Genomic DNA, 25,484 nt, shown 5'->3' with positions numbered 1-25,484 from the left:
TGTTTGCATTTGCCAACCTTCAAAACCTCTCCCTTCAAAACCTGGGGTTTAATTACTGCTCCTCCTCTCTTTAGTAGGTTTCTAGTGGCCTTTTGGTGAGATGTTTGCATTTGGCAGCCTTTATTCCCCCCCTTCCCTCAAAAGCTTGGTTTTACTTACTGTACCTCCTCTTCCAAGCAGGTTTCTAGTGGCTGTTTGAGAGATGTTTGCATCTGGCAGCCTTTTTTCTTCCCTCCCCTCAAAACCTGGGGGTTTAATCATTCTACCTCCTCTTGGAAGCAGATTTTCAGTGGCTGCTTTGGAGGATGATGTTTGCATTTGGCAGCCTTGGCAGAGCTGTGTTGGGTTATTAACTCCTGGAGTCATTCAGTTTTCATGCTTTCAGCCTGAAGAATTTCTCATTTCTGGGTGATTGATGCAAAACCTTCCTCCAAAATGCAGTGAGGAGCAGGTTGCCCAGGGAGGTTTTGGGTACCCCCTCCCTGGAGGTGTTCAAGGCCAGGCTAGGTAAGGCCTCAAGCAGCCTGATCTAGTAGAAGGTATCCCTGCCCATGACAGGGGGAGAAGAAGCAGATCATCTTCAAAGTCCCTTCCAGCCCAAACCACTCTATGGATTGTACACTCAAAGCCAGGTTGGACAAGGCCTTGAACAACCTGCTCCTCCTGGCAGGGAGGGTTGGAACTGGGTGATCCTTAAGCTCTGTTCCAAGCCACACTGTTCTGTGAATCTCTGACAGTTGCTACCAGATACTTGAAACACAATTCAAAGCACACTGATTCTGAGCTGAGTCCGTCTGGATCCATGCAGTGACCTGTGGATAGTTGGTTCTTAAACACTACTTTGTTGCCCCCTTTCCTTCACCCTTTTTACCTTTATTCCCTCCTCCTCCCTTCAGAACAAGAGGTGTTCAAGGTTGGGTGGGATGAGGCCTTGAAGCCTGGTCTAGTGGAAGGTGTCCCTGCCTGTGGCAGGGGGGTTGGAACTAGATGATCTTGGAGGTCCCTTCCAACCCAGTTCTGTGATTCTATGAATTTATTGGCCAAAAAAGAGAGTTTTTTAAATTGCCTCCTGGGGTTGTTTTCTTTCTTCCCTGCTTTGGGGGTTCCCTGTCGATGGGAGGAACTGTTCCTCATGTTGGAGCTGGGAGGTGGGGGAAGGTGGTAGCTTGACCTGGTGTCCAACAGGGCTCCTGAGTGAGCGCACCGGTGCCCGAGTGCTGTTCTGAGCAGCGTAGCCGCAGTGCTGCTGCAGCAGCAGCAGTGCCTCTGAGGAACCACCAGAGGGAGCTCTACCTCCAGACTGAGACTGCGTCTGGGTGACACCGCAAGGAGGAGCAGGAAACAGCCTCCGGTTGCACCTGGGGAGGTTTAGGTTGGACATCAGAAGAAACTTCATGTCTGAAAGGGTTCTCAAACACTGCAAGAGGCTCCTCAGAGAGGCAGCTCAGTCCCCAGCCCTGGAGGTGTTGGGAAGAGGCAGAGGTGTGGTGCTGAGGGATGTTTTAGCACCAGCCTTGGTAGAGTTAGTGACTGTGATTTGGCTTAGTGACCTTAAAGGTCTTTTCCAACCAAACCTAGTGGAAGATGCCTCTGCTCATGGCAGTGGGGGGTGGAACTAGATGATTTATAAGGCCCCTTCTGACCCAAACCATTTGACTCTCTGACCGTTGAGGTCCCTTCCAACCTGGTGGTGTATGATGGCGCTGCTGTGGTTCTGTGCAGTGTCAGCTCTGCCTGCCAGCTGCCAGCTGAACGTTTTTCAGAGGGTGACAGGCAAACCCCCTTTCCCACACCTCCAAACCCCCACTGCAGGGTTGATTTAAGCCCTGCGTTGCAGGGACCTGACACAAAAGGAGTTAAGGGAATGGCTGATGAAGAGGCTTGTGGTCAGGAGACTAGAAACAGGCTTCTTGTTCTCTAAAGTTTTGCACTATGGACAGCTTAGAAGCTGCTTATAGTTAGTGGAGTAGATAGGAGAGAAAGGCAGTGCCCTATTTCTTTAAAGCTGGACAGGACAGGCAAAATTATTGCAGACCTATGAGCTACCAAACTCAGACTGTGGTGTTGAGTTCCTTCATCCGAACTCTTCCACAGAAGCTGCTGCTGTTGTCACTGTTTCGACCACTGGAGGCTGGGCATTCACCTCCATGCTGGCAGGAGGAGGTAACTTCCCACCACTGAATAGTAAAACCTCCTGCTTAGTTTCTCCTGAGGCTCAGCAGATTGTTCAGAGGTCCTGGCACTGAGCTGTTGCTCTTCCTTACTGTTCTATGGGTTGTTGGGAAGTGTGGCAGGTCCAGCATTAGGGCCACTGTGCTTAACACCATTAAACACCTTGATGTGCAGAACCACACTGAAGGTGAAGCTTTTACTGCAAGAGAAAGCTTCCTCCCCCTAGCCAACCTGTCTGCTTGCTCTTCCAGTTGCCACAGCTTCAATTCCAGATGACTTCTGGGCCAGGCAGTGAGTCCTGTGGATTCCTACTACTAGCTGGGCATGGTCAGAAGCTTTGCCTGCTGTAGCTGGGCATGGTCAGGAGCTTTGCCTGCTGTAGGATCATTTGGGTTCCTGCTAGCTGGGCAGGGTCAGGAGCTTTGCCTGCTGTAGGATCATTTGGGTTCCTGCTAGCTGGGCAGGGTCAGAAGCTTTGCCTGCTGCAGGATCATTTGGGTTCCTGCTAGCTGGGCAGGGTCAGGAGCTTTGCCTGCTGCAGGATCATTTGGGTTCCTGCTAGCTGGGCAGGGTCAGGAGCTTTGCCTGCTGCAGGATCATTTGGGTTCCTGCTAGCTGGGCATGGTCAGAAACTTGACCTTCTGCTGTAGAGCAGATGCCTGGTGGCATCACCTCTGCTTCCCAAGACAGCCTGCACTCCCAACCTGTCTATCTGCTGTTCTGGTAGCTGTAAATTTGCCTCTTCTCACTCCCTTTGTGTCAAGAACTCAGACTGTGAACATGTTCTCTTGGATTTTGGTGGGTGTGCACTGAAACAAAGGTTTATTTTCGTGCTCTTCTAACAAATGTCATGGAGGGAAAAAAACCCAAGGCACCAGGTGGAGATGGAGCCACTTAGGTTAGTAGCACCTCAGCTAGGTTCTGGCCCAAGAGGGCCTGTGGTGATGGTGCCCACCTGCTTCCAAGATTTGCCTTGGGAAGATGTTTCCTGAGGAGCTCCCTGACAATTCAAGAGCTTCCAGAGAAGTTTTGGAGGCTCCAAGCACTGGAAGTGTTCAGAACCACGTTGGATGGGGCCTTGGGCAGCCTGGTCTAGTAGGAGGTGTCTCTGCCCATGGCAGGGGGTTGGGACTAGATGATCCTGAAGGTCCCTTCCAAGCTCTGAACCAGTCTATGAATTTTTTGGACTTCTGGTAGCTGCATGAGAGAGGCTTCATGGCTGAGCTGCTGCAGACTCCTCCTGTGGTTTAGTGGGAGCCCAGAGATCAATGTTCAGTTCTGTCTGTTCAAGGTGTGGGTAGGAGGTGGGCTGGGAACATCATTTGGTGTGGCCTGCCCTCAGGAGTAGCTGCACCTCGTGCTCAAGAGGCTGTTGTGTGCCTCCACTGGCACCTCTGGGAAGGGTTGAGGAAGTTCTTGGTGAGATGCTGCAGCAGGTTGCCCAGAGAAGTTGTAGATGCCTCCTCCCTGGAAGGGTTTCAGAGCAGGCTTTGAGCAACCTGAGATAGTGGGAGGTGTCCCTGGCCATGGCAGGGGGGTTGGAACTGGATGCTCCTTGAGGTCACATCCAACCCAACCCATTCTGTGATTCCATTCTCTGATTTTGTGCTGTGAGCATGGTGAGCTCACACCAGGCATTTGGGCAGTAAGGGTGAGGATTCTTCTCCTCCAGTGGCTGCTGAGTTACTTGGTGGGAAGCCACTGCTGTAGCTGTGGTAAGAGGAGAAACTTTGGTGTGAGGCTGCTGGAGGCCTGGAGCAGGCTGCCCAGAGAGGTTGTGGAGCCTCCTTGTCTGGAGAGCTTCTAAAGCCAGCTGGGGCAAGCTGCCTTACCAGGGGGCTTGGACTGGGTGACCTCCAGAGCTCCCTTCCAACCCCACCATGATTCTGTGACTCAAGCTGAAGGTGGTGAGAAAGCCATGGCCTGGAGGTAGCATCCTCATGATGCAAGGAGACCTTTGTGGGGCTGCTGAGAGCTGTTTCCTCACCAAGCTGGATGCCAGCTGATCATGGAGGTGCTCTTGAGATGGGGATGTCACAGCAGGGTTTCAGCAGCAGTTCTGGGGAGGAGGAGGAGGGTGCTCCAGCTCAGTTCAGACCTGAACAACTTCATTTCTCGGAGCAGCATCTTTTTCAAGGGCAGTTTTTGAGGACATTATTCTGCTTGGAGCTGCAGGTAGAACTGGAGCTTGACTTAGAGGAACCAAGAAGCAAAGTCCAGGTTGCCAGCACTTTGTGTATGGATGTGTGTGTGTACACAGGGTGTAAACAAAGTCATTACAGGTGCAACTCACCCTTCAGGCCTGTCATTAGGATACCTCAGTAAATGCCTTGGATCCTTCTCCCCAGTCCAGCTGACTTCTGCAGGGAGGCACTGCCAGGTGCTTTGCTTTCTGGTGAGGATTCCTCCTTCCCTTAACCCTGAGGGAAGGCTGGACACAGCCCTGCCCCTTGGTACTCCTGTGGGCTGGAGCACTGCTGTGCCTGGGAACAAACACCATGACTTTGTGGCATGCTGGGGCTGCAGGGAGGAATACAACCTGTGGAGGGAGGTGTCTCTGAGGTGTCTCTAATGTGGACAGCTGGAGGAGGAGATGGGCTGGGATGTCGAGTTCTGAGCATGGAATCACTAAGGTTGGAAAAGACCTCTAAGAACATCAAGTCCAACCTTCTACCCCACACCTCCATAGCACAACTCCTTGCTCTTGGGTGAGCAGGAGTAGGAAATGATGGTTGGCACTGCTCTGATTCCTCTGGTGGATCAAGCCACTCGTGGTCGGGCAGTGGGACAGGGGCTGGAGGTAGCTTAGGCTTCATGAAGGCATCACAGAAATACAGCCTGGTTTGGGCTGGAAGGGACCTTTGAAGGTCGGGCAGCAGGGACAGCTGCAACTAGAGCAGGTTGCTCAGAGCCCCAAAAAAACCTGTCCTGCAATGGTTGCAGGGATGGGACATCTCCCACCTCCCTGGGCAGCCTGGGCCAGGGTCTCACTCTCTTCAGTGTCAAACATCTCTTCCTTCAGTCTGAGTCTCCCTCTGAGTTCAAACCATGCCCCCCTTGTACTGTCACAGCAGGCCCTGCTCAAGTCTGTCCCCAGCTTTCTGATCAGCTCCTTCAAGTCCTGAAAGGTCACCAGAAGGTCTCCCTGCAGCCCTCTCTTCTGCAGGCTGAACCCCCCTGGCTCTCAGCCTTTCTACATCTCCACAAGCCAGGTCGTGCAGGGTTGACACTTCCAGTCCTCTCTCTTGGATTCTCCCTGAGCCTGCTGGCTGGGTAAGGAGCTGCTGTGCTGCAGGGAGGTGTGACTTGCACTGCTGGAAGGGTTTGTGGGTTGAGGTTTGGATGACTTCAAGGTACCACTGGACAAGTTCCTGGGCTGGCTGTGCTGAAACACGCCAAAATGCTTCAGCAGAGTGCAAAAGGCAGGCCAGGCTTCCATCAGCCTCACCTCCTTCCTACCTTCTTAAAGAGCTGCAGGTGATTTTCACCTCATCCAAGGTAAGGTTCCCTCCACAGGAAGGTGTCCAAGAAGCTATTGGGAAGATGGAGAGTGCCTCCCACTCACATTCAAGGAGCTCTTCAGGAGTGCCCAGGACCAGGGGTAGGTACGTGGTGGCCATGTCAGTGATGTACTCAGACTGTGCTGGCTCCATCACCTCCACCATCCTCTTGTAGAGGTGAGGAAGCTGCTGCTGATCTACCTCCCCATCTGCAGTGCCAGGGAGAGCCAGGTACTCAGGTTCCTCCTGCCCTGAGCCACTCTCTGCTGCTCAGTCACCAAGTGCCACATCCAATCCTTTCCTGAACACCTCCAGGGATGGGAACTGCACCTCCCTGGGCAGCACATCCCAGTGGCCAATTACTTCATGGCTTAAGATGAAACAAACAGCTGTGCCTCAGCACCTACCTTTTGCTTTGAAAGGCTAAACCAGCAACAACAAAAAGAGATTTGTTTATTTCTCTTCATCTCTGGCCAAATAAAACATTTCCTAGCAGCAGGATTTGATTTTGATTAGTGGTAGTAGTAGTAGTATTTATTGTTTCAATCTTATTTCACATCTTTCAGAAGCAGAAGCCTGAAAGGTTGGCAAATAGCAGGAGGAGATTAGAACTGTAATTTTGGGCTGATTTTATATATATACATAAATATAGTATCATAGGATCAGTCAGGGTGGGAAGGGACCACAAGGATCAGCCAGTTCCAACCCCCCTGCCATGGGCAGGGACACCCCACACTAGTTTTCAGGGTTAGAGCTTAGTTGAGAGGAAAACAGGAGCAGGACTTGACAGGGACCTTGACAGGCTGGAGAGGTGGGCACAAGCCAACCTCAGGAGGTGCAACAAGACCAAGGGCAGGGTCCTGCAGCTGGGTGGAGGCAATCCCAGGCACAAATCCAGGCTGGGCAGGGACTGGCTGGAAAGCAGCCCTGAGGAGAGAGCCTTGGGGGTGCTGGGGGAGGAGAAGCTCACCAGGAGCTCTCAGTGTGCACTTGCAGCCCAGAAAGCCAACCAGAGCCTGGGCTGCAGCAGGAGAAGTGTGGCCAGCAGGGCAAGGGAGGTGATCCTCCCCCTCTGCTCAGCTCTGGGGAGACCCCACCTGGAGTACTGCCTCCAGTTCTGGAGCCCCTATGACAAGAGGGATCTGGAGGTGCTGGAAGGTGTCCAGAGCAGGGCCAGGAGGATGAGCAGAGGGCTGGAGCTGCTCTGCTGTGAGGACAGACTGAGGGAGTTGGGGCTGTTCAGTCTGCAGAAGAGAAGGCTCCGAGGTGACCTCATTGTGGCCTTCCAGTATCTGAAGGGGGCTACAGGAAGGCTGGGGAGGGACTGCTCAGGATCTCAGGCAGTGATAGGACTAGGGGGAATGGAATGAAGCTGGAGGTGGGGAGATTCAGGCTGGAGGGGAGGAGGAAGTTCTTCCCCATGAGAGTGGTGAAGCCCTGGAATGGGTTGTCCAGGGAGGTGGTTGGGGCCCCAGCCCTGGAGGTGTTTAAGCCCAGGCTGGCTGAGGTTGTGGCCAGGCTGATGTAGTGTGGGGTGTCCCTGCCCATGGCAGGGGGGTTGGAGCTGGCTGATCCTTGTGGTCCCTTCCAACCCTGACTGATCCTGTGATACTGTGATAAGACTCTTCCAAAAAGGAAAAAGCATAGAGGGAACAAAGGAGAGAGGGAGGGCAGTGCCTCATCAGCAACGCCACTGGCAGAACAGCTGAGCAGATTAGCAATAACATTCATCTCTTGCCTGGTCTCTCCTATCTACTCTAAATCTTAGGCACTTCCATGCCAGCAGAACTCTCTCTGCATTTTTCAGCCCCTTTCACCTGCTGCTGAATTGTTGTCGTGGTTTTGGAGGCTGTGCTTGAGTGTTTGGTAGAGCTCTGACTCGAGGAAGCGTGGATAAGAATCTCTCTCCATGTGCATGTAAATGATCTTCTGTGCCTCGTCGAAACAGCTCTCTGTTGGCTCCTTCAGGTTCCTCACAATCACTCTCCTCACAGGGCTGTCAATGTTGACCTGAAACACAAAGCAGCACTGCAGGAGGGTTGCTGAAGAGATGCAAAGGAATCACAGAATTGTTTAGGGTTGGAAGGGACCTCAAGGCTCAGCCAGCTCCAACCCCCCTGCCATGGGCAGGGACACCTCACACCACAGCAGGTTGCTCAGAGCCACATCCAGCCTGGCTGCAAACACCTCCAGGCAGGAGGCTTACACCACCTCCCTGGGCAGCCTGTGCCAGGCTCTCACCACCCTCCTGGGGAACAACTTCTTCCTCACATCCAATCTCAATCTCCCCACTTCTAGTTCTGCTCCATCCCCCCCAGTCCTATCCCTCCCTGACACCCTCAAAAGTCCCTCCCCAGCTTTCCTGGAGCCCCCTTCAGATACTGGAAGGCCACAATGAGGTCTCCTGGGAGCCTTCTCCTCTCCAGCCTGCACAGCCCCAACTCCCTCAGTCTGTGCTCACAGCAGAGCAGCTCCAGCCCTCTCCTCCTCCTCCTGGCCCTTCTCTGGACACCTTCCAGCCCCTCCAGACCCTTCCTGGCACAGAGGCTCCAGAACTGGCCCCAGAGCTCCAGCTGTGGTCTCAGCAGAGTGGAGCAGAGGGGCAGAATCCCCTCCCTGGCCCTGCTGGCCACACTTCTCTTGCTGCAGCCCAGGCTCTGCTTGGCTCTCTGGGCTGCAAGTGCTCACTAGCTGGCTCACAGAAACATTCAGGTTGGAGCAGAGCCTCAGCATCACAAAGTCCAACCCAGAGCCCTGCTCTACAAGGCTCACCCCTAAACCACAGCCCCAAGCACCACAGCCAAACCACCTTCAAACACCTCCAGGCTTGGGCACTCCACCACCTCCCTGGGCAGCACATTCCAGTCCCTGACCACTCTTGCTGGGAAAGTTTTTTTCCTGCTGCCCAGTCTAAACCTATCCAGCCACAGCTTGAGGCCATTCCCTCTTGCTCCATTACTCATTACCTGTGAAAAGAGACCAGCACCAACCTTTTCAAAATACCCTTTCAGGGAGCTGCAGACAGCAGTGAGGTCTCCCTCAGCCTCCTCTGTTCCACACTAACCATCCCCAGCTCCTTCAGTCTCTCCTCATCAGATTTATTCTCCAGGCCCTTCCCCAGCTTCCTTGCCCTGCTCTGCCCTGGCTCCAGCAGGTTTTGCTCCCTTTGGTAAAACAGATGCCAGGGGTTGTTGCTTTATTGTAAGCTACACTACACATTTCCTTCTACTGGAGGAAAGGGAGCTCAGGCTATTTTATGTTACCTCCTTGGGAGCCTGGGGTTGAATGTAGCTTGTGAAAAGTTTCCTGGCCTTGGCAGTTCTTTTCCTCTGTGATGTGATCTTCTTATAAGCTTCACAAGCGAGCCAGAAGTCTATGTTTTCATCACTGTGCTCTGTCTTCAAGTACCTCTTGTAGATCACAGGCCCATCTGGAAGCATTGCAGAAGCCACACTTACACACCAAGTATATGTGCATTACCATGAGAGTCCCTTGGAGGCTATAGGCACACTTACAAGGGGGATAACACTTGGCTGTACACCAATAAATATTCTTACAGAGTAAACCAGGTTGGAAAAGACCTCAGAGATCACCAAGTCCAACCTTTCACCCAACACCATCTAAGCAACTCAACCATGGCACCAAGTGCCTCAGCCAGGCTCTTCCTAAGCACCTCCAGGGCTGGGGACTCCACCACCTCCCTGGGCAGCACATCCCAAGGGCCAATCTCTCTTGCTGGGAAGAATTTCTTCCTCACCTCCAGCCCAAACCTCCCCTGGCACAGCTTGAGACTGTGTCCTCTTGTTCTGGTGCTGGCTGCCTGGGAGAAGAGGCCAACCCCCACCTGGCTACAGCCTCCCTGCAGGCAGTTGGAGAGAGCAAGAAGGTCTCCCCTGAGCCTCCTCTTCTCCAGGCTAAGCAACCCCAGCTCCCTCAGCCTCTCCTCCCAGGGCTGTGCTCCAGACCCCTCCCCAGCTTTCCTGCCCTTCTCTGGACACCTTCCAGCATCTCAACAGCTTTCTTGAATTGAGGAGAGCCCAGAACTGGACACAGGACTCAAGGTGTGGCCTGAGCAGTGCTGAGCACAGGGCAGGATGACTTCCCTGCTCCTGCTGGCCACACTGCTCCTGATGCAGACCAGGATGCCCTTGGCCTTCTTGGCCCCCTGGGCACACTGCTGCCTCTTGTTCAGCCTAGTGTCAACCACTACCCCCAGGTCCCTTTCTGCCTGGCTGCTCTCAGCCACTCTGTGCCCAGGAGTGGTGGATTAAACTCTCTAATACCACCCCAGAGCCCTGCACTTCAACACTGCATTTTCCTGCACATGCAAAGCTGCCTTCAACCTCGGCCACATTTCCCTGTGCAGAAGACAGAGCACTGAAAACTTTGTTCTTCCTGGTCACTGTGGAACCCTTTCAAGCACACCTAAAGACTGGCAGGTGATTTTAACATCCCATCTCTAGTTTTCTGCAGAGGATATTGAAGCATTATCAAATAACCATGATCTGAGTAACAAAAAAACCCCAACCAAACAAAACCCAACCAACAAACAACAACAAAACCCCAAACAAAAATGCAAGACTTTGTTTTCTTGCTTTAGGAATGCCTGGGAAAAAGGAATTAGCAAAAAGAATAAGCCCCTGAATGCTCTAACTGAGCAAAGTAAAACAAGTGGAAGAATTATTCCCTTTAGCAAGTCAGTGGTTCTGTACCTGAGGATCACACCTCACAGGATGTCAGGGGTTGGAAGGGACCTCCCAAGAGCATCCAGTCCAACCCCTGCCAGAGCAGGAGCAGAGAGCCCAGCACAGGGCACACAGAACACATCCAGAGGGGGCTGGGAACGCTCCAGAGAAGGAGACTCCACAACCTCTCTGGGCAGCCTGCTCCAGGCCTCTGGGACCCTCCCAGGGCAGAAGTTCCTCCTCATGCTAAGCTGGAACCTCCTGTGCTGGAGTTTCCATCCATTGCTCCTTGTCCTATCCCAGGGTGCAAGTGAGCAGAGCCTGTCCCCTCCCTCCTGACCCCCAGCCCTCAGATATTGATAAACATTGATTAAATCCCCTCTCAGTCTTCTCCTCTTCAGTCTAAACAGCCCCAAGTGCCTCAGCCTCTCCTCCCCAGGCAGTGCTGCAGTCCCCTAACCATCCTGGTAGCCTCCCCTGGACCCTCTCCAGCAGATCCCTGTCCTGAACTGAGCTGGGGAGCCCAGAGCTGAACACAGCACTCAAGATGAGGTCTCAGCAGGGCAGAGCAGAGGGGGAGGAGACCCTCCCTCCATCTGCTGACATGCTCAGGTGCAAAGAGTTGCCTGGGAATAATTGGTGCTTGTGCCCAGCTGCCCGGGGGTGCCTGGGAACGCCTGGTGCTTGACCAGCAGCTCCCAGGTGCAGGCTAAGACCTAGCTGTAGGTTTCCTCTCTTTATGGAACTAAGCAGGGATGGGAACGCACTGAATGTGTTGACCTCCTGAGCCGACCGGAAAACACTTTCAAGCTCTTGCTTGGCCGCTAGTGGACCTGAGGGAGATGAAGATGAGGAAGGAAGGTGGGCAGGGGTCGTGCGACCCCCCTGAGCGGGCTGCACGCATGAGCAGCAGGGTGAGAAGTTGTACAACGCGATTGCGAAATGCATGTGGGGCTTTGGCTCCCAGGCTCCTGTGATGTCCTGGCCCCGTGTCACAGGGCGCGGGACCCTTGAACGACCTGAAGATAGCTGCTGGCCGTGGCTGCCGCTGCTCCCAGCCAGCAAGACAAGGTTTGGGGTGCCTGGGTCGCCTGCCTGGAGGGGAGACGGTCAGCTCCGCCGCTCCGCGATCTTCGGTGCCGCTGTGCTCCGTACAGGGTGCTCAAGGTAAGTTAGCTGCGCGGTGCGGGGGACCGGGCTCTGCTCTCGGGCTTGCGGGGCCGCTTGCGGGGCCGTGCTGCGCTGTGCGGGGGACCGGGCTCCGCTCTCGGGCTTGCGGGGCCGCTTGCGGGGCAGCTTGCGGGGCCGTGCTGCGCTTTATTCGGGACCGGGCTCCGCTCTCGGGCTTGCGGGGCCGCTTGCGGGGCAGCTTGCGGGGCCGTGCTGCGCTTTATTCGGGACCGGGCTCCGCTCTCGGGCTTGCGGGGCCGCTTGCGGGGCCGTGCTGCGCTTTACTCGGGACCGGGCTCCTCTCTCGGGCTTGCGGGGCCGCTTGCGGGGCCGTGCTGCGCTGTGCGGGGGACCGGGCTCCGCTCTCGGGCTTGCGGGGCCGCTTGCGGGGCCGTGCTGCGCTTTACTCGGGACCGGGCTCTGCTCTCGGGTTTCGTGAGTAGCTTACGGGGTGTCGCCTTGCTTTGGTGGGGGGGTGGTCGCGCCTTGCTTTGGTGGGGGGGTGGTCGCGCCTTGCTTTGGGGGGGGGGGGGTGGTCGCGCCTTGCTTTGGGAGGTCGCAGCCTCGTCCGCCTTTTCTCCTAAACCAAGCCGTACCTATCGGCACCTGTGGTCCGTGCGGTGAGTTAATTCCTCTTCGAAAGAGCTGGCTGGGACTGACTGTGGCAGTAAGAGGCATCTTGGCAGAGATTAAACTCCGGAGGGTTTTGTGTTTGTCGCGTTGTACAGAACGAGGTGAAGGAGCTGCTGAAATGCCTCTGGGCAGGGGAATTTTTGTGAGGCTTCAGCCGGTGGTAGCACTTGGGCAGGGATGGGAACTGTAGCTCTAAAATGCACTTTCAGAGCAAAACCTTAAGCCAGGCAAATGCTTTGCCTGCTTTCATGAATAGCTGAGCCTCCCCTGGCTTTAGAGCCTCTGGCCTCTCATGGGAGTAACCCCTTCTGCATTTTCTGTTGTAATCAAACCACTTAAATGAAACAAAAATCAATGAGCAGTGCTGAGTCCTGGTGCTTTGCAGCCCTGGTGCTTCCCCTGCAGAATCTAACCCCCCCTCCCAAGCTGCTTTGCTGCCAAAGGTCTTCATGAATGGCAAAAATCTTCTGTAGGGTTGTTACCAAATTTGTCTGTCAGTCTTCTTGCTGTTTGTCTGTAGCATGAGAGTAATGCCAGTCCTTAAGAAGCTAATGTTTCTTCAGCACTGGTTCTTGGGTTTAGGGTTTTGTGCTCTGCTTTAGCTCTGTAAGTCATTTTCTTGGTAATTTTTTTCCCCCCAAAAAAAGTAATTCAGCAGTGAAATTTTTTTCCAGGCTGTATGAGGAGTGAGGGAGAGCTCTGAGCTCTGAATGAGGCAAGGGGGTGCTGGACTGGGAAAGCTCAGATATGTTATAGAATCAACCAGGTTGGAAGAGACCTCAGAGATCATCAAGTCCAACCTGCCACCCAACACCATCTGATCAACTCAACCATGGCACCAAGTGCCTCAGCCAGGCTCTGCCTAAACACCTCCAGGGATGGGGACTCCACCACCTCCCTGGGCAGCACATCCCAATGGCCAATCTCTCTTGCTGGGAAGAATTTCTTCTTCACCTCCAGCCTGAACCTCCCCTGGCACAGCTTGAGACTGTGTCCTCTTGTTCTGGTGCTGGCTGTCTGGGAGAAGAGACCAACCCCCACCTGGCTACAACCTCCCTGCAGGGAGCTGGGGAGAGCAAGAAGGTCTCCCCTGAGCCTCCTCTTCTCCAGGCTCAGCAACCCCAGCTCCCTCAGCCTCTTCCAGGGCTGTGCTCCAGACCCCTCCCCAGCTTTCTTGCCCTTCTCTGGACACCTTCCAGCAGCTCAACCTCTTTCCTAACCTGAGTGGCCCAGACCTGGACACAGGACTCAAGGTGTGGCCTGAGCAGTGCTGAGCACAGGGCAGGATGACTTCCCTGCTCCTGCTGGCCACACTGCTCCTGATGCAATACATGTACTGCATGGCTTAGTGATCCTGCTTCGTGGGAGCTCTTTTCAGCCAATCCATCTGGAATACCAATGTCTAATTACTTACATTTACTTGTAATCAGCTTGTCAAAAGACTGGGACCATTCTAGCACATCCTCCAAAGACAACCTTTAGGGGGGGAAAAAAAAGGGATTGTAGGATTAGGTTCAAGCTATAAAAGAAGTAAATTACACTATTGAAAAGTCTTAAATCCTTAAATCTTCTGATTTAAGGAAGAGTTGTAAGAGTCTTCTGTTTTACGAGCTTTTTCTGTGTGTCCAGGACTTTGTGCTTAACTATGCTGAAGCAAGCAGTCTACAAAGAAAGCTGGGGAGGGACTTGTGAGGGTGTCAGGGAGGGATAGGACTGGGGGGGATGGAGCAGAACTAGAAGTGGGGAGATTGAGATTGGCTGTGAGGAAGAAGTTGTTCCCCAGGAGGGTGGTGAGAGCCTGGCACAGGTTGCCCAGGGAGGTGGTGGAAGCCTCCTGCCTGGAGGTGTTTGCAGCCAGACTGGATGTGGCTGTGAGCAACCTGCTGTGGTGTGAGGTGTCCCTGCCCATGGCAGGGGGTTGGAGCTGGATGGTTCTTGGAGTCCCTTCCAACCCTGGCAATTCTCTGGTGATTCTTGCTGTAGGAAATCCAGCCTCCTCTCAAGGTGCTCTCTTGTAACTCCTCTAGAAATGGCACTCCCTGACTGAAATGGTGCTATGGGGAAACACAAGTACTGGTCCCAGCAACTCTGGGGCAGGAATCATGATGTGGTTTGTGCCATGGTGATGTTTGTGTTTAGTAGCACTCAGAACTAGCTCTAGTTGGTATCATAATACTTAAAGGCCTCTAAACACCTGAGGTGATTCACAAAATCACAGCAACCTTCAGGCTGGAACAGAGCCTCAGCATCACCAAGTCCAACCCAGAGCCCTACTCTACAAGGCTCACCCCCAGCACCACAGCCCCCAGCACCACAGCCAAACCACCTTTAAGCATGCTCTTTTTTTTTTGCTTGATTGAATGCCTCTGAGTCATAGTCACAGCTCCTGCTGCAGCTAAATTTTCACCTCTGCCAGCAACAGCACATGCCTGGAGAAGAAGTGGGAGTCTTGTCTGTCTCCCTGGGCATCATCAGCAGGGCAATCTAGTTTCCATTGCTGATTATCTGTCTCTACCATTCATCTGCAAAGCAGGAGGAGTGCTGCCTGATGGGGCAGCTGACACGGAGGGGAAAGCTCTTTACTTGCCTTTTAACATAGGAAAGGCAGTAAGGCAGATATGAACGTGGGCCATTAGACCCTGTACCAGTGCTGCCTTCACAGCTGCTGTGCTGATGAGGAGTGTGAGTGAATTTGCCAAGCATACATCACCCTGAAAGAAATGTCATGTGCTCCCAACAGAGCTGAGACTCCAACACTTAAGCTGGAAAATGCTGTTGTAGTGTCCTGTGGGAGCTGCTGTTCACTTCTTGTACCTCCTTTGGTGTAAGTGGCTTCCCTGGACTCTGCTGTCTGGGAGAGAATCCCTTGTCCAGGAGGAGACTTCTGCAAATGCTGGCTGGATTTCTGCCACTTAACCTGACCCAGGTGGCATCCAGCAGTCATCAGCCACACCTCAGTGTTGCTGGGGGAGGACACATTCTTCTCTAATTAGGAAATCAATACCATGTGTTTGATGCTAGTTGGCAGCACGGTGAACAGAGGCATCTCATCATCCCAAGGTGACATTGCCAGCTGTGGCAGTTGCTAGCTGTGGTTGGCCCTCATTGAGACTGGTGGCACCTGAGGGCTTGCAGAAGGCCCTTGACCTCATCTCTTATGCACCACATGAATTCAACATCTGCCAGCAGGCTGAGTCGATTGAAAGCTCTGATCCAAACTGTTGGGTTATGGATTCCACACAGGGCCAAATCCTGACACAATCCAGGACTCTGTTTCGACCTATGGCTATTCCAGCACCTGCAGGGGGCTCCAAGAAAGCTGGGGAGGGACTTGTGAGGGTGTCAGGGAGGGATAGGACTGGGGGGGATGGAGCAAAACTAGAAATGGGGAGATTGAGATTGGCTGTGAGGAAGAAGTTGTTCCCCAGGAGGGTGGTGAGAGCCTGGCACAGGCTGCCCAGGGAGGTGGTGGAAGCCTCCTGCCTGGAGGTGTTTGCAGCCAGGCTGGAGGTGGCTGTGAGCAACCTGCTGTGGTGTGAGGTGTCCCTGCCCATGGCAGGGGGTTGGAGCTGGCTGAGCCTGAGGTCCCTTCCAGCCCTGACAACTCTGTGATTCTATTAAATACAAGAGATGTTCCCAGGTGGATATGCTTTCCTTCCACCAAAGGAATGCCAGCTGACACTTCATGCTCTTTAATGCCATTGGCTCAGCAGTTGTGAAGACACTGCAATCTTTTGCATGATCTTTAGCTTGCAAAGTAAACTTCCACTGTCAGTTAAGATTTTTGTCTCTCCTGCTCAGACAGCTGCTTCTGCTGCAGAACATAGGAGTCTTCTTGTTACTTACCTAGAACTGATCCCATTTTCTTCTGCTCTGAATATCTTGCAAAGCCAGCAAGTACTTGGACTCATTCTCCTAAATGTGGAAAAGATGTCAGTTTTAAACCTCCTGTGCTCAGTTTGGGCTTTCTTAAATCATAGAATCATAGAATTGTCAGGGTTGGAAGGGAGCTCAAGGCTCAGCCAGTTCCAACCCCCCTGCCATGGCCGGGGACACCTCACACCACAGCAGGTTGCTCACAGCCACCTCCAGCCTGGCTGCAAACACCTCCAGGCAGGAGGCTTCCACCACCTCCCTGGGCAGCCTGTGCCAGGCTCTCACCACCCTCCTGGGGAACAACTTCTTCCTCACAGCCAAATTCAATCTCCCCATTTCTAGTTTTGCTCCATCCCCCCCAGTCCTATCCCTCCCTGACACCCTCACAAGTCCCTCCCCAGCTTTCTTGGAGCCCCCTGCAGATCCTGCAAGGCCACAATGAGGTCTCCTGGGAGCCTTCTCCTCTCCAGCCTGCACAACCCCAACTCCTTCAGTCTGTGCTCACAGCAGAGCAGCTCCAGCCCTCTGCTCCTCCTCGTGGCCCTTCTCTGGACACCTTCCAGCACCTCCAGATCCTTCCTGTAACAGAGGCTCCAGAACTGGACCCCTCCAGGTGGGGTTTCAGCAGAGCAGACTAGAGGGGGTAGAAATTCCACTTACAAGTCAACCTCCATCTAGCAGTGCAGCCAGTTCTAGCAGCAATCTTACTTTCTACATCTAACCATTGTGTGAGTCATGGCTGAAGCATTAGACCCAGACACACTTTTGCAACATGCAAGAACTTTAAAACAAAGCAAAAAAATGCTAAGAACAAAGCAAGTGTTCCACTGATTATCTCTGAAGCAAAGGCAGAAGTGTTAATGCTTCGCTCATGTTGATCCATTTGTGGGAAGATTGCGAGGTTCAGCCTGCCCTGGTGATCTCAAAGGTCTCTTCCAACCTGGTTAATTCTGTTCTAAGCAGAAAGAAACCAGGAACCTTTTCCCTGATAGTTCTGAGGGACCTGGATCAGGGACCAGAGCTCCATATAAACTGGACGGTGCTGAGTAACCTGTGAATGATATTGAGACACTTCAGTGTGTCCAGAGAAGGGCAAGGAAGCTGGGGAGGGGTCTGGAGCACAGCCCTGGGAGGAGAGGCTGAGGGAGCTGGGGTTGCTTAGCCTGGAGAAGAGGAGGCTCAGGGGAGACCTTCTTGCTCTCTCCAGCTCCCTGAAGGGAGGCTGTAGCCAGGTGGGGGCTGGGCTCTTCTCCCAGGCACCCAGCACCAGAACAAGAGGACACAGTCTCAAGCTGTACCAGGGGAGGTTTAAGATGGGTGCTAGGAAGAAGTTCTTCATAGAAGGAGAGATTGGCCACTGGGATGTGCTGCCCAGGGAGGTGGTGGAGTCCCCATCCCTGGAGGTGTTTAGGAAGAGCCTGGCTGAGGCACTTGGTGCCATGGTTGAGTTGATCAGATGGTGTTGGGTGAGAGGTTGGACTGGATGATCTCTGAGGTCTTTTCCAACCTTCTTGATTCTATGATTCCTTGAAGTCAGGCATGTTGTTATCATTTTTATCCTCACTTTATTTTCCCCAGTGCTCTCTGTTCTGAGTGTTTCCAGGCTGCAATTGTCAGTCTTCTGTTCACTGAGATAGAAACCAAGCACAGCTACTCTGGCTGGTTGGTTTGTTTGTTGTTTAAACTGAAGGAGGCTTTGTAGGTTTCTTACTCCAAAGAAATGCTCAGGCAATACTAGATGAAGCATCATTCAGTTATCTAGTGCAGCTGCCTTCATCTAAATTCAGAGGCTCCCTAATTCTTTTGGTCAGGTAGTTGCTGCATGGAGTCCCATTTTAATCAGGAAATGTTCTGAGGAGCTATTTTAATTCAGGTTAAAGGCTTTCAGCCAATGTTTAGAATAGAATGGAAGAAACCAGGTTGGAAGAGACCTTTGAGATCATCAAGGCCAACCTATCGCCCAACACCTTCTGATCAACTCAACCATGGCACCAAGCACCCCATCCAGGCTCCTCCTAAACACCTCCAGTGATGGTGACTCCACCTGCTCCCCAGGGCTTGCTGAGCACACTCATTTCCCAAGCATACATCCAGGCATTGGTGGCTCTACCTTCTTGCTGTAGTGGAAACACTTCCTAAAAGGCTGAGGAACAGAGCATGCTGACTTCCTTATCAGTGCTGCTTTGGCATCTCTTCTTTCCACTGAAGCACAGCCTGTGCTTCCCTAGTGTGCTGTTACTTGCTTCTGCTTTTAATATCACAGAATCTCAGAAACATTCAGCTTGGGAAAGGCCCTCAGGACCCCCAAGTCCAACCCAGAACCCTACCCTGCAAGGCTCACCCCTAAGCCCCAAGCACCACACCCAAACCACCTTCAAACACCTCCAGGCTTGGTGACTCCACCACCTGCCTGGGCAGCACATCCCAGGGCCTGACCACTCTAAGCAAGCACAAACCTTCATACTTACAGAAATTCTTCTTGCATCCTTCCCATTGGTCAGAAAGACTTCATTTAGTAGTTGTATTTGTAGGGGTAACCTTTCAGCTTCCTCCACCTGTGTGCTTCTATCATCAGCTTCTTCCAGTGCAGGTCTCTCTGCCCTTTGGCAGTGCCTGTGCTGCTGGTGTCACTGCTTGACTCCTTTCTTATGCGTACCAGAGGCACACAGTGGCTGTGGTTTCTATCAGGAGCAGTTCAGTTGGGCTCTGATGCCCTGCTGATAGAGGCTGTGTGCTCTGAAGTTATCTTACCATCTCTACTGATCAGCTGTGCTTTCCTTCATTGAGATCTTGCATGCGGTGTCCAAGCTTCGTGACCAACATTTTCCATCCCTTTATCAGAGTTCCTCATGTGACATCTAAAGGCCATGCTGAGACAAGAGGAAAGGCAGCAGTGCCCTCACACCAAGGGTACCAATGTCCATCTCCTTCCAGACAGCATCACCAAGGGCTTTGCACTGCCATGGGAGAGCCTTTATTTTCTCCTCTGACTAATTAGTATGAAGCTTTTATACTCTCCTGCCTGGTCAGCTTGGTGTTGCACCCCATCCAAATGATGGCAGAAGAGAATTTGTGTGAGGGTCCTCTGTCATTTTCCTCTTAGCCCTTGCTCAGGTTCTGGCCTCATTTTAAACTGAGACTCAGGTTTCAGTCTACTCTTCCCTAGCCCCTTACCTCAAAGCATCCCTGCAGGGTAATGGCACTGCTGTTGCTCTGGTCATGCCAGCTGTAGGCTGACCTTCTGTGGTGTTGGCTCTTTGGGAGTAAGCACTACCTCAAGGAGCTGTTGTAAATTAGTCACAGAGGAAGAAGGGGGGGAGGGAAATCTTCCTACAAGGCTTTCTGTCCTTCCTGAGCTGTGATCTTTAGGGCTTTGCCACTGTCTGCAAGGCACATAGAGAGTCAGGAGGGAAAGGCTGGTCCTCTCCCTGCTCCAGCTGTGTGCAGTCTTCCCTCTCTCTTTTGACTCCTCTTTCTTTCTTTTTTTCTCTTACAGTGCCTCCTAGGCAAAGCACAAAGCATGGAGACTTCAAATTGAAGTCGAACTTTGAGCCTGAAACACTGGGGTACACACATTTATCTCACTGCAGCTCACCCTGCTGCTGTGCAGGCCTGCTGGAGAAGGATGCACAAAGGGTTTCCAACAGCAGTGATACTGCTAGGGAGGAAATGTGTGGGGTGCACACCTACCCCAGGTCCTGGGGACTGAACTGGGCAGCTACAAGAGACTGCCTGGAAGGAATGGCCCTGTGGAGAAGGACCTGGCAGTGCTGGTGGATAACAAGTTCTGCATGGGACAGCAATGTGCCCTGGGGGCCAAGAAGGTCAATGGGATCCTGGGCTGCATCAAGAGGAGTGTGGCCAGCAGAGCCAGGGAGGTTCTCCTCCCCTTCTACTCTGCCCTGGTGAGACCTCACCTGGAATATTGCACCCAGCTCTGGGCTCCTCAGAGGGTCAGGGATCTGCTGGAGACTACCAGGATGGTTAGGGGGCTGGAGCACTGCCCTATGAGGAAAGATGCTGGGTGGGAAGTCCTCAAAGACTATGAGGGACCCTGATGCATTCCATGCCTCCCAGCCCCACTCCAGGGACTCTTCTCCCAGGACTGCTGGCACCCAAGCTTGTTGCTGCTTCCTTTGACTGGGCACAAATCTGATTTTACATCTTGTTTCTCCCAGTCAGCTGCTTTCCACTACCATTCCTTCGCAGCTTGCCACACGGTGCAGTGCCTTTCCTCTTCCCTTTCCAGAATGTTTAAAGCAGACAGGAGTGGAGGATTTAGTCATGAAGCAGGTTTGCTCCTTGCCTGGAGAATTCTGTGAACCCAAACCATGGCACAGATACTCCACTAGATGTCATCTGGCATCACGCTGAACAAAAATCTCTGACTGCTCTGACTGTGCATCAGTTCAAACTGTGAGCTGCAGGGGGACCCTCTGCAGTTCCATGGTAAGGAATGGTCTCATCTAGCCTGAAAGAGATTCCTTGCCCAGCTGGGTGAGCCACTGAGATCTAATTAATTAGATGTAATTACAGGATGTCAGGGGTTGGTAGGGACCTCTGGAGATCATTGAGTCCAACCCCCTGCCAGAGCAGGAGCAGAGAACCCAGCACAGGGCACACAGAACACATCCAGAGGGGGCTGGGAAGGCTCCAGAGAAGGAGACTCCACAACCTCTCTGGGCAGCCTGCTCCAGGGCTCTGGGACCCTCCCAGTGCAGAAGTTCCTCCTCATGCTGAGGTGGAACCTCCTGTGCTGGAGTTTCCATCCTTTGCCCCTTGTCCTTTCACAGGGCACCAGTGACCAGAGAATGTCCCTGTCCCTTCCTTCCTGACCCCCAGCCCTCAGCTATTGATAGCCATTGATCAGATCCCTCTCAGTCTTCTCCTCTCCAGACTGAACAGCCCCAGGGCTCTCAGCCTCTCCTCCCCAGGCAGTGCTTCAGTCCCTTCAGCATCCTTGTATCCCTCCCTTGGACTCTCCCCAGCAGATCCCTGTCCCTCCTGAACTGGGGAGCCCAGAACTGGATGCAATATTCCAGGTGAGGTCTCAGCAGGGCAGAGCAGAGGGGGAGGAGAACCTCCCTAGATCTGCTGGCCACACTCCTCTGCATGCCCCCCAGGATCCCCTTGGCCTCCTTGGCCAGTAAGCAGGTCCCTGAGGCACACACTGAGCAGGCTGGTGCTCATGAGACAGCCTTGATCCTTTGGGCTCCCTGTGTGGCTGAGTGTAGGGGAGCAAACCCAGCTTAGTGTCCTGGGGACAGCTGGTATGTGGGAATCAGTTCTTGCCTGCTTTGGCCAGCAGTGGAAGGGGACATGCTTTTCAGAAGGGAAATGGTGAGGACAGTTGAGACACCCAAGTGTCAAAATGGAGACCCCACAGCAGATTAGAGCTGCTGAATTTGTTGTGGGTTTTAAGGTGCTCTGGCCTATTCTTTTTTTCCCCTAGGGATTAACTATGAATTTCCAGCTGCTTTAGACAGCATGTCTTGGCCCTCTTGATTACAACAATTTCTTCTCAGCAGCAACCATAATGCTCCCAGATGAGTTAGAATAGAATAGAATTAGCCAGGTTGGGAAAGACCTCAGAGATCATCAAGTCCAACTTCTCACCCAGCACCACCTAAGCTTCAGACCCCTCCCCAGCCTCATTGCTCTTCTCTGGACACCTTCCAGCAGCTCAACCTCTTTCCTAACCTGAGGAGCCCAGAACTGGACACAGGACTCCAGCTGTGGCCTGAGCAGTGCTGAGCACAGGGGCAGAATAACCTCCCTGCTCCTGCTGGCCTCACTGCTCCTGATGAAGTCCCAAGGGGGTTTTAGTTGGTTTGGTTGCTTTCAGGTTCCTGTGGTCAGGAGGTTTTTGCTGTTAGAGGACGAGCTTTAAATACAAACTAAAATGAAGCAGGTTTTTGCATGCTGACAGTAACTTAGTGACCTGTTCATTTCACACCACTTGTGGGAAAAGCCTGTGCTCTGTTTCCTGTAGCTCCTCCTATGCTTGGAGGCACTTTACTCAGTGCTCCTGTTTTGCATGCCCTTGTAAGACATCAGAGGAAGAATGAGAGTGCCAGGCAAGCCCCAGGAAGCAGGGTTCCTACCTTCATGAATGGCAGAGTGTGGGTGCAGTGCAGGTGAAAGGCTGGCAGTGGGTGAAGGCAGGCAGTACGTGGGCAGATGGAAAGAATGGGTAGAAGAAAGAGGATGAGGCAGTAGCCTCCATGCTCACAAGTGTGAAAAAGCTGTAGGTGGGTGAGATGTTTACTGAGCAGAAGGGCATTAAAACAGAGACACAAATAGGAAAGAATGAATTTAAGGGGGGGTGGGGGGAAAGAAGAGACAGCATGAGAAATAACAAAGGTGCTACCAGGGAAGTGACCACAAAGGAACAGAACAGGAAATGCCAGGCTGTGAGCAAGAACCAGCACAGCCCTGGGAGGAGAGGCTGAGGGAGCTGGGGCTGCTTAGCCTGGAGAAGAGGAGGCTCAGAGGAGACCTTCTTGCTCTCTCCAGCTCCCTGCAGGGAGGTTGGAGCCAGGTGGGGGTTGGTCTCTTCTCCCTGGCAGGCAAGCAGCCCCAGAACAAGAGGACACAGTCTCAAGCTGTGCCAGGGGAGGTTTGGGCTGGAGGTGAGGAAGAAATTCTTCCCAGATAGGGAGATTGGCCACTGGGATGTGCTGCCCAGGGAGGTGGTGGAGTCAGCATCACTGGAGGTGCTCAAGAGGGGATTGGATGTGGCACTTGGTGCCATGGTTGAGTTGCTTGGATGGTGGTGGGTGAGAGGTTGGACTGGATGCTCTCAGAGGTCTTTGCCAACCTGGTTAATTCTGTGTTGTGACTCAAGGGGTGTCAAGCTTGCAGGCAGCTGTACTGCCACTTCAGCACTTTGGCTGTAGAACAAACTTTGAGTAGAAGCACTGCTGACCTGCTTCTCTCTCCACACAAGTCTGGAGTCATCCTGGAAGGTTTACATCTCTGCCTGTCATTTCTCACTCAAGCTGTTGTTCATGTGGTTACTGTAAGGGAGCATGTGGAAGCTGGGCACTGAAGGAGTCTGGATGAGAGCTCCAAGGCTGTGTGGTGCTTGTGCTGCCTGTGGGAAGTGAAGGGAATTCCTCAGTGGAATTCAAATGTTGATCATCTTTGCTGCCTTCCAAAGGAGGGCTTTGTGCAGCTGCTGTGGAAAACGAGGGGAAATCAGTCTGTTTCCAAAATAAGCACCTCAGCTCTTGGTTGATGCACATCTCCCCTTTGTGACTAAAACCTTTGAGGCTATATTTACCCAAACAAAGCCAGGGGCAACCTTAGCTCCTCTTTGTGGTTTGGTTTTCTTTTGGGGTTTTTTTGTGCATCTAAGACAAGTTTACATAATCCCCTCGCTTGCTCCCTGGGATAGGACAAGGGGCAGTGGATGGAAACTGCAGCACAGGAGGTTCCAGCTCAGCATGAGGAGGAACTTCTGCACTGGGAGGGTCCCAGAGCCCTGGAGCAGGCTGCCCAGAGAGGTTGTGGAGTCTCCTTCTGTGGAGCCTTCCCAGCCCCATCTGGATGTGTTCTGTGTGAGCTGAGCTGGATTGTATGGCCCTGCTCTGGCAGGGGGGTTGGACTGGATGATTTCTTTGGGTCCCTTCTAACCCCCTGACATCCTGTGATCCAATGAATATCAAGCAAGAACTTGCTTTGCCATTACTGCCGGCGTTTAACGACTAAAGCTTTGATTCCCCAAGGCTTCCCTGACAGGCATGACACTCTCTGATACAATCAGCCCTCTGATATAATTCAGTCTCTGAATGGAAGATGAGAACATCTGATTTTGTTTTTTTTCCACCTATTGTCATCTGTTTTTGCTTTTCAAACTCATTTCACAACCATAAAGGCGATGACATCCGGCAGGTCTGGGGCTGCAGAGCGTGGGCAGGGGCGGGTGGCACTTAGAAGCCTAAGGTGATGAATTTGTGCTGCTCATCACCCTCTCAGCCTTTAATTTCCTTCCTCCTTCACTGTGCATAATGATGAGACCCCTGCTAACAGCCTCCCATGGATAGCTGTTGGGATATGTGAGAGTTATGCAGTGTATGAGCAGCCCTGGGAGGAGAGGCTGAGGGAGCTGGGGTTGCTGCTGAGCCTGGAGAAGAGGAGGCTCAGGGGAGACCTTCTTGCTCTCTCCAGCTCCCTGAAGGGAGGTTGTAGCCAGGTGGGGGTTGGTCTCTTCTCCCAGGCAAGCAGCACCAGAACAAGAGGACACAGTCTCAAGCTGTGCCAGGGGAGGGTTAGGCTGGAGGTGAGGAGAAAGTTCTTCCCAGATGCAGTAATTGGCCATTGGAATATGCTGCCTGGGGAGGTGGTGGGGTCAGCATCCCTGGAGGTGTTTAGAAAGGACCTGGATGAGACAGTGGACTACTCCTTTGCCAAAGGAAGAAGCTATCAGTGCATTAGATATGGATGGCACTACAAATTGCCAGCAAATACTTCCAGAGCTCTTGGACCTTGTCCAAGCAATGCGTTTTGTATAGCCCTGCTATAGCAACAGATATATGTGACCAGGCTTACAACAGCATCCCAGACACTGCTCTGAATTTGTCCTGCACTGTTTATTGCTGGCTGCAACACAACCATGTTGCCAGGGACACAAGTGGGCTGGAAAAATCTCTGGAATTAACCTGGGCAGTTGACCTTTGCCAGGTTCCTGTTGCAGTGAAGGTGAAAGCCTTGAAAGGGTACCAAGGCTGGCTTATAAGGAGTGGAAAAATTTCTTTTGGGGGGGAAAAATTCCCCAAACCTTTTCCCTTCTCACACTGCACCAAATGACAAACCATGGGGAGATGCTTGTGGGAGAGAGGGAGCAGTCCCTTTTCCTCCCCTCCTCAGATGTTCTGGACACTTCTGACTCCCTGTAACACCTGTGGTTGATGTGCTCCCTCAATGCTCTCTTAGTCCCTTCTGTGGGTAGCTTTAGCTTATTTTTAGAGGGCTCTAACCAACCTGTTAAAATGTCACTTTCTCACCCTTGCCTGCTAGGCTTCACCCACTGACTCTCTGCAGGGTGCCAGGCAGGGTCTGTGAACATGGGAGCAGCTGTGGGGGTTGCCCTCGCTCTTTGGCAAAGAGATTTGCTCTGCCCAAAGCAAAGCCACAGGTAGTGATGCTGGATGTCTCCTGAAGCATCCAAAGGCATGGAGTGGCTTCAGAGTCTGCCCTCCTCTTTTCATTACACCTGACTCCAAGTCCTACACTGCATTGGAAGCACTGATCCACCCTTACTCTGCCCAGCAGTCTGCCACAGTGGTGTTGCTCCTGAGGAGCAGGCTCCATGGACAGCAACAACCCACTGAAAATCAAATCAAATCCTACTTAGCCATACTATAAAATATCACAGAAGTGTCAGGGTTGGAAGGGAGCTCAAGGCTCAGCCAGTCCCAACCTCTCTGCCATGGGCAGGGACACC

The 25,484-nt window shown here is 52.8% G+C and overlaps 1 protein-coding gene across 2 annotated transcripts; it reads right to left on the bottom strand.

Annotated features, from left to right (window-relative positions):
- Positions 1–7,297: 7,297 nt before the first annotated feature.
- On the bottom strand, positions 7,298–18,697 carry RGS13 (regulator of G protein signaling 13). Of its 2 annotated transcripts, XM_068164556.1 has the most exons (5): positions 18,505–18,697; positions 16,007–16,075; positions 13,575–13,636; positions 8,936–9,102; positions 7,298–7,682 (listed from the first exon to the last, which is right to left on the bottom strand). In XM_068164556.1, exons 1-5 carry the CDS (start codon positions 18,528–18,530, stop codon positions 7,476–7,478), a joined length of 531 nt encoding a protein of 176 aa, XP_068020657.1. In that variant the 5' UTR covers positions 18,531–18,697; the 3' UTR covers positions 7,298–7,475. The 2 variants fall into 2 exon arrangements, with proteins under 2 accessions (XP_068020657.1, XP_068020658.1); XM_068164557.1 differs by lacking the exon at positions 16,007–16,075.
- Positions 18,698–25,484: the final 6,787 nt, after the last annotated feature.

This window comes from Melanerpes formicivorus, unplaced genomic scaffold (assembly GCF_026170545.1).
Source record: "Melanerpes formicivorus ecotype bairdi unplaced genomic scaffold, bMelFor1.0.p_v2 SCAF_81, whole genome shotgun sequence".
Taxonomy (NCBI): domain Eukaryota; kingdom Metazoa; phylum Chordata; class Aves; order Piciformes; family Picidae; genus Melanerpes; species Melanerpes formicivorus.
The sequence above is the reverse complement of the archived record's forward strand: the minus strand, read 5'-3'. Positions and strand labels throughout refer to the sequence as shown.